This window comes from Durio zibethinus, chromosome 1, assembly GCF_047325235.1.
Source record: "Durio zibethinus cultivar Kanyao isolate XHJ-2024 chromosome 1, ASM4732523v1, whole genome shotgun sequence".
NCBI lineage: Eukaryota > Viridiplantae > Streptophyta > Magnoliopsida > Malvales > Malvaceae > Durio > Durio zibethinus.
In genome coordinates this window covers 33,862,825-33,879,284 of record NC_143162.1, presented here as the reverse complement: position 1 = coordinate 33,879,284, position 16,460 = coordinate 33,862,825, and the positions used below count along the sequence as shown (strand labels likewise).

At 35.1% G+C, this 16,460-nt stretch overlaps 2 protein-coding genes across 8 annotated transcripts; one reads left to right on the top strand and one right to left on the bottom strand.

Annotated features, from left to right (window-relative positions):
• The first annotated feature begins 457 nt into the window (after nucleotides 1-457).
• On the top strand, nucleotides 458-4,693 carry LOC111312442 (uncharacterized). 2 transcript variants are annotated; one of them, XM_022912693.2, is made up of 6 exons: nucleotides 458-1,245; nucleotides 2,596-2,695; nucleotides 2,870-3,030; nucleotides 3,886-3,913; nucleotides 4,114-4,222; nucleotides 4,387-4,693. In XM_022912693.2, exons 1-6 carry the CDS (start codon nucleotides 985-987, stop codon nucleotides 4,466-4,468), a joined length of 741 nt encoding a protein of 246 aa, XP_022768428.2. In that variant the 5' UTR covers nucleotides 458-984; the 3' UTR covers nucleotides 4,469-4,693. The 2 variants fall into 2 exon arrangements, with proteins under 2 accessions (XP_022768428.2, XP_022768429.2); XM_022912694.2 differs by having other exon boundaries at nucleotides 632-1,245; nucleotides 2,873-3,030.
• Nucleotides 4,694-4,936: 243 nt separating this feature from the next.
• LOC111312441 (uncharacterized) lies at nucleotides 4,937-15,242 on the bottom strand. Of its 6 annotated transcripts, none has more exons than XM_022912687.2 (23): nucleotides 14,990-15,242; nucleotides 14,781-14,877; nucleotides 14,058-14,684; nucleotides 13,171-13,406; nucleotides 12,975-13,049; nucleotides 12,728-12,862; nucleotides 11,972-12,090; nucleotides 11,580-11,891; nucleotides 11,068-11,155; nucleotides 10,873-10,978; nucleotides 10,674-10,787; nucleotides 10,286-10,449; nucleotides 10,051-10,171; nucleotides 9,740-9,964; nucleotides 9,466-9,656; nucleotides 8,883-9,050; nucleotides 8,702-8,807; nucleotides 8,245-8,382; nucleotides 7,827-7,988; nucleotides 7,533-7,733; nucleotides 6,549-6,743; nucleotides 6,380-6,451; nucleotides 4,937-5,473 (listed from the first exon to the last, which is right to left on the bottom strand). In XM_022912687.2, exons 2-23 carry the CDS (start codon nucleotides 14,826-14,828, stop codon nucleotides 5,321-5,323), a joined length of 3,756 nt encoding a protein of 1,251 aa, XP_022768422.2. In that variant the 5' UTR covers nucleotides 14,829-14,877; nucleotides 14,990-15,242; the 3' UTR covers nucleotides 4,937-5,320. The 6 variants fall into 6 exon arrangements, with proteins under 6 accessions (XP_022768422.2, XP_022768423.2, XP_022768424.2 ...); XM_022912688.2 differs by having other exon boundaries at nucleotides 14,781-14,856; XM_022912689.2 differs by having other exon boundaries at nucleotides 15,081-15,242.
• Nucleotides 15,243-16,460: the final 1,218 nt, after the last annotated feature.

Below are 16,460 nucleotides of genomic sequence, written 5' to 3'. Positions count from 1 at the left end.
AGATCTCATTTTAAACTTCTTTCGAATTCTTTAAAATTTATTTCAATAATTTTAATGAAAAATCCCCACGTTCTTTTTCTCAAATCTCATCCTTTAAAAATCTTTTTATTCCTCATTTCATAATACCTCACCTTGATCATAAACTTGAAATTTACTTTTAATTTGAGAATAAGAGAGTAAAAATAATAAATTATTATTTTTTTAATGTAGTATGTTTAAATTAATTTTGATTTTTTTATTTATAAAGATCAAATTTTAGAATTATAATTTTTCAATTGTATTAATTGATTCAATATCTTTTATTTAATTCAACCATTTACAATATTTAAATAAAAACATACCTTTTAAACATCAAAACTCGTCATAAAAGAAACTAATTATAGCCAAATTCCGTCAAATTTGAACCAAACATTTGAACGACCTTGAAAAGCATTTTCGTTTTCATCGAACCAAGAACGACAGGACAAGGGAGAGAAGAGGGAATAACACCAAATCAAGATACTAATACGATACGAAACGTGATTGTAGACATAAATAATTAAATACGGAGATTAGTTGAAGTTAGAGACAGATTTAATATAAACTAATAACTAATTAATTCATTAAATTGACCAAATTCTAATTCCCCCGTGTGGTCTCCGGGCACGCAGCCCCAAATAAACGCAAACCAAAAACGGACCTCAGAATCCAGCTTGTCGGCTGCTCCAAAGCTGTCACGGCGGCTATATGCTCCTTCTCCGCCCCTTTTAGTTCATTTTTTTTTCACCACCAAAAAAATAATAATAATAACAATAAAGGAAAAAACACACGTTCTTCGTCACCAATAATTCTAAAAGGAAAAAAATTAAAATTCAATTACCTTACTTCCTTCGATTTCCTTATGGGACGAGAATTTCAAATTTTTTAATTTAATCTGATTGGTTTATTAGGGTTTGAATTCGAGGGGCTTAGGTGGAATTTTGAGATTGTTTTAGGGTTGACGATATGGAGATAGAGGTACAGGGTTCGAGCAACGGCTCGTTAGCGATGGGAGTTGGGGAGATGAAGGGAAAAGTTGTGGAAGGGAAAGATCAGGTTCTTGTTAAGAAGAAGGCTTTGCAAGCTGTGCTGGTACAGTGCCAGAGAGCTCTCGAATTGCTTAGTAACAACGAAGGTGGAATTGGCGATGAAGATGATGACGCCGATAAAGATGATGTGGATCCTCAAGGGGAAGTCAGCTCTCGTACAGACCAAGAAGCAGATGAGGTTTGTTTATTTCTTTTTCTTAGGGTTTGGTTCTGGATTTAGATTTCTGTTTGGATGCTAAGAAAAACGAGGAAAAGTGAAGGAAAACCACGTGAGAATTTTACATAATCATTTTTTTGCTCGTAAAAAACTAGTTGGTTTTGATTTTGGTGAATTTGTTGTGTTCTTTGTGAAGATTTAGTTTGTTTAAACTTATATTGTCTTGTTATGGAGAATTCTATGCTCAGAAAAGAAATTGCAAATTTAAATTTCATAGAGGTTCAGCTCAGCTAAGCAGTTCATTTGAGGACTGTGTTTTTCTTTCTTTGAGTGATGAATAATTCGGATCTGAGTTGAGCTCAGCTTGAATGAGACAATTGAACTTATAATATACTCCTAGCTAAATTGTAGTTCTGATTTGATAATTGTCTGGTTTGTGATGCATCAGTTGCATATCTAGTACGTTCTTTCACTGCTGCATGCTTACAGTGTGTAGTTTTGCCAGTATTGGTTTTAATTGTTGATGCTAGTTTGTAGATTATGGTATGATAACTGTTTCAGTCTTGATTCTGGTCTTTGCTTCAGAGTCCATTTGTCTCTTAGCCTTTGTCTCCTTGATGGCATCTCAATTGCAATGCTTCTTTCTTTTTGTGTTTGTTTCATTGTATGTTTAGATATATTTATCTGGAAAAAAGATATAGGTGAGAATGAAATACAGAGAAGAGATTGAAACTTTTCCATCATGTCATTCATCCCATGAAGTGAAATTTGGGTTCAAAGATATAAGATCAGGAACTAATCCAAAAGGATTTCAAATTGGATAAATGAAGTTTATAAACAGAGCCCAAAGTTTGTGAAAAAACTGGAAGCTTCTCTTCATCAAGAAGTTGAATTGCTGATGGTTGTGAATAGCAAAGAAATTAATTGTTTTTCACCTCTGATGGTTTTATTCCACTTTGGAATGTGAAAAGTGTGTTTGTTCTTGTTGTTGTTGTTCACTGTATTCCACTTTGCAGTTGCCTGTTTTTTAAATTTAATGGATCAAAAATAAATCTTGTATTCCACTTTTATAGATTTCTCATTTCTAGGCGACCTGCATCTTTTAATGGCAATAAATATTGAAATCCCACTTAAATATGGTGATCCCTTATACTTGATTTGATATGCTCTAAGCCTCGAATTTGTGAAACATATTTTTTAATTTAATGTAAATGGCTTTTTGACATAGATTATGCTATAGAATTAGCAACCTGATAGAAAGGAAATTCACTGAATTTGCAATGCTTGATGAGGTTGCCATTTGCTTTCCTATCAAACATTTCCAAATAACTTGGATATCTAATGTGTATGCCCCTTGTATTTTAAATGCAGTTGTATGATCTTCTCAAATCTAGAGTTCAATGCTCTGACTTCCTTGAAAAGCTTGAAAAGCTAGAGTGTGCTCAGGTGCCTGTTCCAGAAAAAATTGCTGGTATGCTTCCACAGATGGTCCCTTAGACTGTTAGCATATATCATTTCAGCTCATTGCAAAGATATTGAAAAGGATATTTATCCAGTATATTGAAGTTGATTTAGGGAACTTTCTTCTTGTGTTTAAAATGATCTTTGTTGCCTGGATGCTAATGAAATTCTTCTTTGGAACCAGAAGAAGGTAGTTCTTGGGACATGGTCAATGAAAATGATCTTTGGAAAGATGAAGATGTCAATTTAGATTGCGAAGATTATGTTCTTGTTAGGCAGGAGGATATAGTAGAAAGCATTGCATGTTTTATGGCTGCATATTTGCTGTCGCTTAAACAGACTAAGGTATGTGAATTTCTTGCTCTTTGTTGGTGTTAGTATTGTTTTGGACTTCAATTTTCTCTTTGAGCAATTCACACATAATACACTTAAGCCTGAAAATTGAATTGTTTTATGTGAAGGCGATTGGTATCACTATTAAAATCACCTTGGTGATCTAATTACCACATTTGGTGTAATATTATAAATCACTAGTGATCTTAAATCACTGTGTTTGATATTGCATAGAGAAAAAAGATCACCGAAGTATAAAACATTGAAAATAACTTTATTATTAACAATATTATTTAAAAGAAAGTAACAATTTCAATTTTTATTGAATAAACAATTTATAAAGTGAGAATTTGTTGTTCTATAGAAAATTGTAGGGTATGAACTAGTTCTAATGAGTATAATTCAAAGTTATTAACTTGTTCACATTTAAGGGTTGTCTTGTATAAAATTATTAAAAAGTGTAGATTTGTTTATAAAAACTAAAAAATTTGAGAGGAACATATTTTGGTGGGCACCACTTTGAGGATAAATTTGTCTTAAAATGATTTTGAAGATCACTCTTCCTGGGTGACAAAACTTTTCAATCCTTTTGGATGGGATTTAGATCACCTCACGAGGAAGTGATTTAATTACTCTTGGTGATCTAAGATCAGTGCCACTTAGGATTGACAAGTTACTAACCAAACACAGTAATCTAATCATGGTGATTAGATCACCCTTGATCTTGAAGAGATCACCTCATATCAAATGCCACCTCAGTTTTTTTGTGGTCTTACTTATTGGCAGACTGAATAAAACTGTCGAAACATTTTCATCATGGATTATTCAGCACTGGATGCTAAAGGCTTATTATTTTTTCTTTTCCAGGATTTGACCCCAAATCAACTTCAGGAAGGTGAGCTTGGTTGCTTTCATTAGTCAGTTTTTTTTATCCAATTATATTCCTCCCTAAATATTAACGAAAATTTTAAGATACCATTTCACTGAATAACTTATATTTTCCATCTCAAATTTCTTTTATTCCATAATTGATTCTATTTTTCTGGCCATTAAATTGGCATTGGAATTCTGACATTCTTTTGAATTCTTTTGTAGCACTGAGCAAGACCTTCTCTGTAAAAAAGAAAAAAGGAAAGCTTCGAAAAGCATGGGATGGAAGTAAAGTCATTTATAATGTGGCTTCCTGGGGAGCAACTGCAATTGGGTAGGTTATAATTTTAATCGTGACAAACCAGTGTTTCTTGGTTCCTCGGTTTGCTGCTAGAGTCAGCATTGGCTATATTATGCTGCATCTTCCTATTTTGTCAATCTGATTTCACTGTATATCTTTTTGTTGATACGACACATTCATTTCTTTGTTCTCGACAGGATATACCAAAACCCTCTACTTCTCAGAGCTGCCTCGAAAGCCTTCTGGACTTCCTGCCATGTTATATCAAAGCTTCTCTGATTTTCTTGTGCTACTTAGAGAACAAAGTGTAATATTCACCGTTGTGTCTATGCTTTCTGGCTGTCAAAATGCAGCTTGGTGTTTCACGGGTTGTGTAACATGAATACCATTCTTTTTCGTGCTACAGATCCATTGATCTTATCTTTGTAAATATTCCTTGAAGAATTTCTGATTGCAATTCAAATTCAACAGCAGTGTGACGGCTCACTCGGCCTTTTTAATTTCCTTGCTTTTGCAGCTTGTGACCGGCATACAAAAGTGGTTTAGGTACCATTTGGATATCTAATATTAATTTTCTCCGCTAGATCATTCAAAATAATGGTCGAGAATAAAATTTTGTTGAATTTGTCCCTTACCAAATAAGATCACAATGACAATGATAGGTTAGATCGGTAAAATGCATTGAAGATGAATATGTAAATAAAGAAAAACTTATGTATTCATACTTGTTTCAATTAATCCGAAGAATAAATTTAGAAACTAATTTTTCGATAAAATCTAATAAAAGGTCATCTTAAAGTAATATTTTTCACAAAATATGACACTAATTTCTCAGATTTTCTTTACTTGGCTAAGTTAAAATTTTCTGAGTATTCTTTATATTTATGAGTGCAGACCTGAGAATTAAGAGCAGTTGAGTCACTTGCTTCTTTTCAAAATTGTACGGGCTAATTGCCCTAAAAGTGAATCATATACATATGCAGATGACCAAATTCAGTCATCTCTATTTTTCAGAAAGGCCATTGGAGATCATCTCGTCTCGGCCGCAACTTTTTATCTCCAAGGCTTTTGATGTAACGTGTGTGTGTGTGCGCCACCAGCTCTTTCATATATCTACCCAAATAACTGTGCCTAGTAGTAATATGAGTTGTCCTCGTGATTATGAGCATCCTTACAGAGCATCGACCGCACTTCCGTGATAGACCTAGGTGGCTCAAGGTCCTTTTCTGGGAGTGCATTGCCGACGAGCTGCTGCATCTGTGATGCAAAAGTATCATCCAGTATCTGCAAATTAAATAACATGGTACAATGTCAAAAATACAAAAGACGTCGCTTCTAGCAAGTACAACAAGCATTGAAGTAGAAGTCTTGAGAATAACACGGATGAAATCAAGAAATGAAATAACAAATGCCATAGCCACCAAAATTTTCATATCCCAAGAATCTGGTCAACTAGTTGAGATTTTAATACCTTAAATTTTCCTATAATGACATGTTTACAAAAAACCTTGCATTGGCCTTTAGAGAAGAATGATTCCTTCTTAGATTTCATGCAGATATTGAAAGATTTCAACCGATCTATCTTGCCTCAGTAATTAGATTGTTTATACAGTAACCTTTGTTTATACAGTAACCTAGTCTTCATGTTTGGCATTAAAATGCTGCCAGCATCACCAATTCAATGTTATTAAACTGATGCTAAGTTTCATGTTGTGATAGTAATTTCCTGTTGAGCTACCGTCAATAATGGCCTATCCAGATTCCTCACCCTCTGTTGGATAAATAAAATAACAGCAGTAACTTCCTGAAGAGGTTTGTGCATTATGGTTAAGATCAAGTATATCAGCATAGAACGACCACCATGTGCGTATCTAACTGCTACACTTCCCTAGCTGAAATGAAAAAAGCCTTCCCCATCCTTCTGGTCTCTTCCAAATTAATTGTTAACAGACAAAAAACTATAGCTGCGAGATATTCTACGAGTATCTCAGCATGGAACTTACAATAACACCTTTAATACCATTCAGGTCCAACCACTCTAAGAACTTATAATAGGTTCCCAAGAGTCTTTATGGAGGGCTTGGAATGGGTACAAAGCTCAGTAAGTTAAACATTGGTTCAACATTGTAATTACTAATTTGGGACCTCATTTTCAGCAAGGAAGCAAAAGATTGTTATGTTTTTACTTACAGATACAGCAATTCTGGAACCTTTGTACCACGATCTATTTTCTTTCCTGTTTTCCAAGAAGCTGAGAACATCCTGCAATGAGAGAAAAAAATCATGTAAAATGTGCAAACTTATTAAATTAGATAGCAAAAATTCAAACCATTTACAGCATCATTCACCTATAACTTACCTGTCCCATCCGATCCCAGTACCACCGGCAGATTGCAATGAAAACGTGAGTCTCAAAAACAGTATGAAGGTGATTTATTGAACTTGTCAGCTGTTCTTTTAATGGCTGCATTCTGCCTCTTATATCAGACTCTCCTACTGTTTCTTTAGAATCTTGGAGAATCTTTTTCAATTTTGTTGAGTTCTGTAATTTGGTCTGGAGAAAAGGAAAAAAAAAAGAAAAGAAAAACAAAATCAATTTCACAGCATAATCAAAACATCACTCGAAATTCAATTGATTGAATGGAAAAAAAGTATATATAATTGACTAATACAGTTGGCATATGGAATAATGAAAATTGAAAACCGAATGATACAATCAGCAAATAAAATAACAGATCAGCATGTTTGAATTGAATGGGAACCCTTGAGAATATACATTGATTTAGACACTCTGCATATAGAATGAAAGATGAGTGTGAATGAACAGGTGATTATGAGGCTTTCTATTTCCTTGCTGAGAGGGGCCAAGGGTGGGTGGGGAATTAAATTCCAATGAAAACTGAAGACTAATACAATCTGCAAAGAAAATGATAGATCAATGTGTTTGCGTGATTTTTTTTTCCTTTTTAGGGGAATTGAATTCCAACAGGAACACTGATAGCTGCTTCAGAAAATAAAAGTAGCTATGTTGTTAATGCATCAAGCAGCAGCATAAAGAAGATACACTGGATAGACAGTCTCAACAGTCAGAGAATAGATCCATACAAATGAATTATCTCTATCAAAGTTAATTTTAGTTATAGTCTAAGATATTTTGCTTATTTCTTCAGTTTTCAGAGGTGTTCGAAATCAGTTCATATTTATCATTCAATGAAATATCACTCTGCAGTATATCCCGGTCAGCCGTACCAATAAAATGATAACCTATAGTTTATCTTCTTTTGCAAATACCAAACAAGACAAATGAAACAAGCCACTATGCCTTTAAGAAAATAAGACTCACATTCTCAGCAAGTTTTTCAACAACAGCCTGCAGGTACCCTCTAAACTTGGTTCTCAACATCACTGTGACCTCACTAAGACGCTCCCCAGGAGCTGTGTTTCCACCATTAGGGATGCAAGAACCCCATGACTTAAACTGGGTCTCTATCTTGGGTCGTAGAACATCAAGCATCCTCTTCATAGAATTCAACATGATGCCCAGCTGAAAGCAGCAATCAAATTCTTGAGCAAAATTACTCAAAAGAGTATGCAAATCCAAGGGAAATTCTTGTTAACTAAAAAAGTCCATGGCTACCTCATCGGGAACAGTATAGGAGCATACAGATCGTTTAGCAAGTTTCTGCATGTACTTAAGGCCAAATTTCTTTGGTGCCAAATTTTCCTTCAAAGGAGACACTACATCTGCATATTGCTTATCCAGAGCTTCCACTATTGCTTTCTCAACATCAGAAATAGCCTGGCATAGAAACATAGGTGGAAGTTTACTTCAAACTTTTTATTAAAGGAATCTGGTTAAACAATTCTTGATGTCGATTAATTGGAAGATCACTAGTGCAAAACATAAATAACTAGCAGCTAGAAATCTCACCATATCTCTTTTTCTGAAACAAGCTAGTTTTTTGAAGCCAACATGGTAACATATGTTGCATGTTAATGCATAAGGTGGAATATAAGGACAAACAAGAAAATGAAAATCGGAGTGCATGACATACATTTTCGAGCACAAAAATATATTCAGGCCAGCGGCAGATGATGACTTCATAGTCACTCAAGGTCTCCCTCAGTCGATCATACATTTCATCAACAAAAGGAGTTGTAGAATGTTGTGTTCTAACACCTGACCACTTTACCTGCAAGTAGATAAGTTTCAGACAACTTTACATAAAAAAAATTTCTCGAAGACCAGTTTGATAAAATCTGCAAGATGCTTCCACAACAAAACGTTTTAGAATTGTCTTCATTTGAGGATTTCAGTTTTAATCATTTAAAAAAATAAATAAAGAGAAGTTATCACATGCTTAGACATGGTGACAAAGTTATGCTCTTCCTGACTCAAATTAATTAGGCTCCGGTACATTTATGGAGTTGCTAGCAGGAAATTTGGTTTAATGGTAGGAATCTGCCATAATATTAATTATCGGCAATAAGATTGTTGCTTAAAGAATTTACCTTATCTAATTTACATGACTCAAGTAGAGATTGCCGCTTATCTTGAATCCATATCATGATGTACAAGTGGAACAATTCCTTTGCATCAACTCCACCTTTCACATGACTGGAAGAAAAATAAATGAGTTTGCAATAGTGCAAAGAAAATTAATACAAAAATAATTGTTACCAAAAGAACTACCTTATGTTCCAGCTGACAAGATCTCGCTGGAAATCTGCTGTTGCAATAACAAGTTCTGCCACAGGTGGTGAAGGGCCAGATGGTGGGCATGCCAGAAGGAATGCACGTAATCTGCTGCAAAGCTCTGTGCTGTATATAGATGCTGACAGATTTGGTAGGTCTATAAAACTGCAAAAGATGGAAGACAATTTAATGTTTTATAAGCCATATAAAACAGGAAGCAACTGTATTAATGCCTAATGAAAATTTGATACATGCATGATGGTATGACGTGGTATGATGTCTCCAAAGTGAATGGGCATATTATATCAACAATTTACATTCAAAATGGTAAACACAAACATTTTTAAGCATATCAAAGGATAACACAAGATTCCCATGACCATATTGTCTGCATCACAGTTCAAAGATTGTGGATTATCCCAACAATAGTAAGTAATTAATGCAGCATTATGCTTACCTTAAAATCAAATATGGATCTCATCTAATGCTAAATTTTTGGCCATGCTCCATCACATGAATGAAAATTGACTTTCTGAGCAAGCTTAAAACAAATCAAACAACCACCAAAGGGAAGACATACCTGGGAAGTATATTTTGATTGTGAATCTCAATATCAGTTGATATCTCATTCTTAATGTTCATGCAAAGACATGTCATCTTCTGGTAAGCAGTAGACATAGCAACAGGGTCCATAAAATTGGGTTCATTGTTGGTGGTAACGAATTCATCAGTCTCAGCCAAGTGCCTCCTTGATCTCTTTCTTGCGGCAGCCTGTGTAAATACTAATGTTTAGAAAGTGGAGGCAAGGCATGTATAAACATAGGTACAGCATTAAGGAAATTAAAGTCCTGAACCTGGAAATAATGACACAGATTTGTCTGTGCTTCTGGAGACAATATGTCATGTAGAAGAGTATAAAGCTTGACAGCAGGTTCAAGTGCAGGTGCTGCAAGCCCTGTTGCAGGCTTGAACACATCCATAATGCCTGATAATGATGATTCATCAAGTGATTTGTAGTTCTCAAAAACCAGAGAAAGAATTTGCTCAATTTGATCTTTGGTTTCTCCCAAAATTCGATTCTGGTGAAGCAGCAAACAATCAGCTGTGTTAAAAAGGAAGGAACAAAATATTATAAACTATAAACAAAAAGTGAAGAGCATAGTACCTCTTGATGACTCAATGTGCTCTTACTGTGGCCCTTCATAACAACAGGCATTAACAATTCATGCACCAATGTGAGGCAGTCAGCAGTAGGTGTCGCCACATCCATTACATAGGAAAGATACCTGTCACAAAAGTACAATAAAGATGTCAAACCTGAAGACATTGACCAAAACAGTAGTCTTATAGAATATCAATTGCAACACTAAACAAAAAGGTAAACAAAAAGATTCAATTACCTTAGCTTGGTGTAGACATCAGAAACTCCATAGTACGAGGCAAACTCTGTTAATAGCCATTTCCATGAACCATGTAACTGTAAATTTCTTTGTTGGAAACGTTGAACCTTCATTGCAACTTCTAAGACAAGGTCATAAGCAACTGTTTCTGCAACAGAACCATACTAGAACGAGAAAGAATAATGCAATTAATATCATAAAACTATTTCAGAATAATCCAATTTTTTATCTTAAACAAAGAAATGTCTTGTGACAATACCAAGTTGAAAAGAAAAATAAATGGACTGAACTTTCTTTCTTAAGAATCTGAACTACAGATTTGTTATTGTCATTAATTAATAAAAAGAACTACAGTTTTCAAAATTTAAGCTAAACAAGACTAGTTCACCTTGAGATGACTATTATCATCTGAACTTGTTGAGTAATTTATATAGAGCTGGAGCTTGCCCACAGGTTCATGTTCTGGCTCACAATAAATGGACCACCACCGCAGCTTGTCAGTCTGCTTTAAACTTTCATGTGAGCATTATTAAATCAACTAAAATTACAAATGAAGTAGAACTAATGTCAATAATTTGAAACAATACCGAGTCTTCGGCAATAGTAGCCACTTGTGCAAGGACACGGCCAAAATGCTTCCCCTTGGAGTCCTGAACTTCAACAATTAGATCATCTCCCAAACTATCTGGGAAGCTGCAAGAGTTTTCAGTTCCTATCTTGTCAGTAACTGTCTTAAAGAAATTTAGAAATGAAAGCAGGAGAATTAGGGAACAATTACATACAAGACATGTGTTTCACCAGAGCCAGGCTGCAACCTTATGCCGTCTTCTTCCGTTGAACTTTTCAGTCTTAGCATGCAAGAGTACGTTTCTAGTGACATATGTGACAAAGAGGAAAAAATGTTGGAAAAATAAAAGAGAAAAGAATAAGTTGGCTGATTCGTAAATAAAAAAGAAAATAGATGAAAGAAATGAAAGGAACAATTACCAAGCAATACTATAGGTAAGTAGGACCCAGATGTTTTAGTTACATACAATTAAACAAATAGGGATGCCCTTAAAGCAGTCTACATTTCACATGCAAAACCATATCTTTCACAATGCGCATATCTGAACAACATGAGACTAGGGCATTCCATGATTGGAGAATATGACGTGGGAATCTATTGTTTTTAGCATAGTGAGGAAGAGTACATCAAAGACCATGTTAGCAGCTAACATAAATAAATCCAGTTAAACAGGATCATACTTTGTGTAACCTCTAATGAGAAAGCAAGGAGTTTGGAAAGACATACCTTGCCCAACTTCATATGATGATGAACTATTGCGTAAACTTGTCACACCAATTTTCAACAGTCCAGATACTTGTTTTATATAATGAGTTCCAGCATGCACATATGCTAAACTTTGGCGTGAGAAAGAACCATTTGCAGGTAAACGAGGTGCAACACGAATCTTTCTAAAAGCTTGCCACCTTGAAGAGAGTGTTGACTGAAAATTGGAGAAGTGATACCGTATAGTCTCCAGCTTAATTACTGGTGCCCTAAGACTAAGAGATGACATACTACAGCCAGTTGGTGGATCCAGGGTTGTTTTGACTTTGCGCACTTCCAGCAGAGAAAATATTAGGGATAGCCAAGGCAAAGCAACTCAAAAATTAACGTCAAATCTGGGATAGAAAAATTACCTTGCACCTTCATCTTGCCAACAATTTTCTTAGGTTTTGGGGGAGCTACCTCAGTGGTAAGCTCTGAAGAGCGTTTTGCCATTAGTTCCTCTTCTGATTGCAACAGGACTTGTTGTAATCTGTGTACCACAAGCAAATTTTTAAGGAAAATGAGCAAAAATAAGAGGGAATGGAACAATAAAGCAACTTGTTTACAAATAAAAAACAATTCCAAAACCTCTGTGATCATTAAGGAACCAAATTAAGATTCTTTAAGTCATTTCCTTCTGAGAATATGGATGGCATTTTCATCAATTTAAGAGGCTGCTGGCTGATGTAGTCATGTAAACCTTTTATTTGATTGGAGTAGCAGACATTATGAAAACCATCATGGGACTAATAAAATCCAGGCAGTTTGATAATAAAAGCAATTAATCCTATTGATATTAAGATTTCTGTAATATTTACTGCCTTTTACCATTCAAAGTTCAGTTTCAAAATAATTTAATCTAAACTCCCAGACAATGAACCAAGAAGCCAAGTGACATGTCTATCTCTAATTCTTAACAGTTTTTATTATTAGAAATTTTGACATTAACTAGTAAAGCATAAGCAAAAAGACCAAGCAGAAACATACATATAAAAACTTCAAGAAAATAAAAAACTAAGATGAGAAAATAAAGACGCAACTTTAGAACAGCACAGACCATTTTAATATTAAAAAATTACGGTGAGAGAATGTAACCTTTCTAGAACAAAGCAAGAGATTAAACTCACCCAAATGTATCTCGTAAAAGAGCACATTCATTTTCCAGAAACATTGGAGCTTCCATGCAACCTCTAGCCCAAGCATGAAGACAGAGTCGAACGCATGCATCATAGGCAATTACAGCATGCCAAGGTCCAAGAGCACTGATTTTGATATGATAAACAACTTAGAGCAGTTAGTGAACAGAAAAAACTGCAGGAAGAAAGGTCTTGCCGTCATTGGGAACATCTAAGAATCCATATTGGTCAGAGATACCTTGCATGAAATGTTGGGATGCGAGCTGGATGAACACCTGAAGATGCAGTGGCAGCTTCTGCACCAGCACCACTTCTGGACAAAGAGAATGAATTATATTAATGTACACTAGATTGTATATGCAGTAGCTGGATACATTAATGTGCTTTCAGATTAAGTGTATTGAATAAGTATTACATAAAACCATCGCACAAACCTTACAAACTCATCAGATTTCTTGTTGCCCATATTATGCTCTGGCTTAACTCCAGACATAGACTTGAATGTCTTTGGATCATGTGAATCAGCTGCACACCAGGTGCTTTGTATTTCAGATGTTGGAATGTGCTCAGTATCTTGTTTAACTTCCTGCACAGAACTAGAAAATGGTGGTGCACTCGGAATATCATCATCAGAGAACTTTTCATGCTGTAGCTTTCTAGAATTCAAATCCTGCAAAAAGAACCATCTCAGCAAGAGCAGTAGATATAACTCATAATAACCATAGAAGGGACCACATAATCAAGTAAACCTAAAGAATACAGAAGATAGATTAATAATATATATATGGTGTTTACAATGTTCAAAGTGAATTAAAACCTGAGGACTAGATATCCCAATCATTGTCTAAAGCACATACATTTTGAAACAAAGTTCAGAATCCCCCTTTACCTATTAAACCCACCAGTAATCATGAAGGATTGCCCTAAGGCATTCATTAAATCAAAGGTTCTAGATGCACATGCTAAGACAAGAGTAACAAGACTAGCAAATGTAGAAGTACTAAATGCCTGAAGTCAGCAAGCATACACAATCCACCAAAGAAGCTCAAGCTCTCAGTCGTACTAAACATTAGAAAACTCTGGAACTGCTGTAAAGTCAACAACCTTAAACTTCATTTTCCTACCATGTCCAAATATTTTCATTCAAGTTACTTTTTTTAAACCCTGATTAATTAATGTAAGACTTTGCCTCCAATTATGTCCAGCAATAATAAATATGCTACAATATTTATAATCTATCCAATATTCAACTGAATAATTGTTGTCTCAATCTGAAAAACAATCAAGTCCATTCAAACCAAAATTTTAAAGTAAAACAAACCTTTTCAGCTGCATTAACCGCATTAATCCGAGAAGGCACACTGGAAGCATACCCTTCAGAAGCGTATGCCCTATTCCGAGGAATTCTACCATTAATACTCCCCACTTGCGTAGTCGAAAACTCAGAGCTACCAGCCGAATCTGAAGACTCATCCTCCTCCGTAAAACCATCCCTCCCAACTGGATATCTCCCATTGCCCCTCGCTAACCTATCCCCCAAATCCCCTCCTCTCCCTCCCATTAACGTCTCCATCGACGAACTAACATCCGAATATGTATAATCACTAGCAGTGGCGTATCGCGGCTTCCTTTGGGCCGGGTTTCCATATCTACGGGCAGTTCCATCAGGGATTCTTTCATCTTGTGGAGAAGAATCAAGAGAATACCTCCCTCCATAAACAGTATCTTCATCTGAGTCAGTGGTGACGTCATTTTCAGAAGCGGAGGCACTGTCGCCCTCGACGTCACCGGTTAAAGTAGTAGAAGTCACCGGGATTGCCGTCGCCGGCAAGTGGCCGCTTCTGAATTTCGCAGGCGGTGGTAAGCCGAAATTCCGGCCACCGGAACGGGTGTTGGTAATTGGATCCATACGAGGCCTTAAGCTAGAATTTGAATATGGAAGTTCCTTCTGGTAAAATGATAAACCAACAAAAAAAAAAAAAGGAATTTCGAATTAAATGAAAACAGAAATTCAAAAAAAATAAAAAAATAAAAAAAATCTTACTTCTCGAACCCATTTGAGGGCATTGTTGTCAAGTCCTTCAGTGAACATGTTCTTTGTTCTGTCTCTTAAGTTTTACCTAAACCGACATTGTCAAAGTCTGTTGTAAGAGTAAATCAGTGACTTAAAAAAAAGTCAAATAAAACATAAAAGAATGAAGAAAACTTATGAACAAGCACAACAATGTGCGACGTGAAACGACAGTGACTTACATAAGAAATGGTGTTCAGAGTTTCACAGCTGATAAAGCTTGAGTTTATAAACAAAAAAACATAGACAGAGACAGAGAAAAAGAGAAAGTACGGTGAAGAGATCGGCTTAGAATATGGTAGTCTTTGATAAGCTAAAGAAAAAAGCTTTGCTTCGCTGAAAAGCTTCCTTCAGCTCTGAATCAGAAAGCTAGAGAGAGAAACACAGAAATCCAAAGCTTCTCTGCAAAAATTTGTTGGGTTTTTTTTTTCTGTTTATGGAAGATTTTATTAAGTCGGTTCAATTTTACGTTTAGATTTTGTACAAAACGACTGCGTTTCAAATTTTAAACAGAAATCTTCCGAATACAAAATATATAGTAAAAAAGTGCGAATAAAAAGCGCACGTAGCGAGGTGGGGGTGAGAAAAAAGAAAAGGAAACCGGTGAGTTGACGTGGCAAAAGAGGAACAGTCGAACGTTGTACTAAGTGGAGCCGCTTTTTTTCCTTTTACTCTAATTGCCTATTGGATGGTTCACATGGTTAGCTGGGTCCAACTAACCGGACATGCTTTTTCTGTTCACTCTATTTGTGCCGTATGGGACTTTAACCTCGTCGCCTTAGTTAAGTGTTCAATTAAAATATTTGGACGTAATAAAAGGGGACCAAGACAAAAGTCACAGATGATCAACGGCTCTGATTTGTTTTCGACATTGGTGATTTTTAATTTGAATTTTCATTTGCCTAGACTACAGCCCCATATTTGATAATTGATAGTGATGATCTTAGCTGTAGTAGTTGGGTCATTATTCCATGTTGACAGCATAAGAGAACCGGATATACTTTAATTTGAAAATTTTTGAATTATGCATACTGAAATGTTTCGGTCAATTTTTTAAAAATCATATTTAAGGTTTGGTACGATTTATCAAAATCAAAATGTTTAAAACTTTTTTAAATACATTAAAGTATTAATTTTTAATTTTTTAATTTAAAAGCAAATTATTTTTTTTAATAATTTAATATTTATATTTAAATTCAAGCTTCAAAATTCTTATAGTCGATCATAAATAGGTTTAGTTACAAGACATAAGATAAGTTTGTTTTTGTTTTCTAACCTTTATGTTTTAGAGTGTAAATTTTTTGTGATTTTATTTTAAAATAAAACGAATTACATAATTTTATATGTTTGAATAAACAGTGCAATTAAGTAAAAATTCACTAAAAAAATCGATTACAATGCTATCAAAAATACCTTATAAAGGAGATAATCCAAGCATGCAAGAATGATTCATGATTTAAGATTGGGGGTTAATAAATATAGTCGTCAATACGATTAATTTCGTGATAAATGGAAGGAAGCATGTTTAAGAGCGTAAGGTGTTAGGGATTAGAGTTTGGGGGGAGGTGGGAACCAGCTTTCTAGCATGGAGATTGCCCACGCTACCTAACCGAAGGTACTCACCAACCTGTTGTCTTTAAGAGAAAGGGAAAA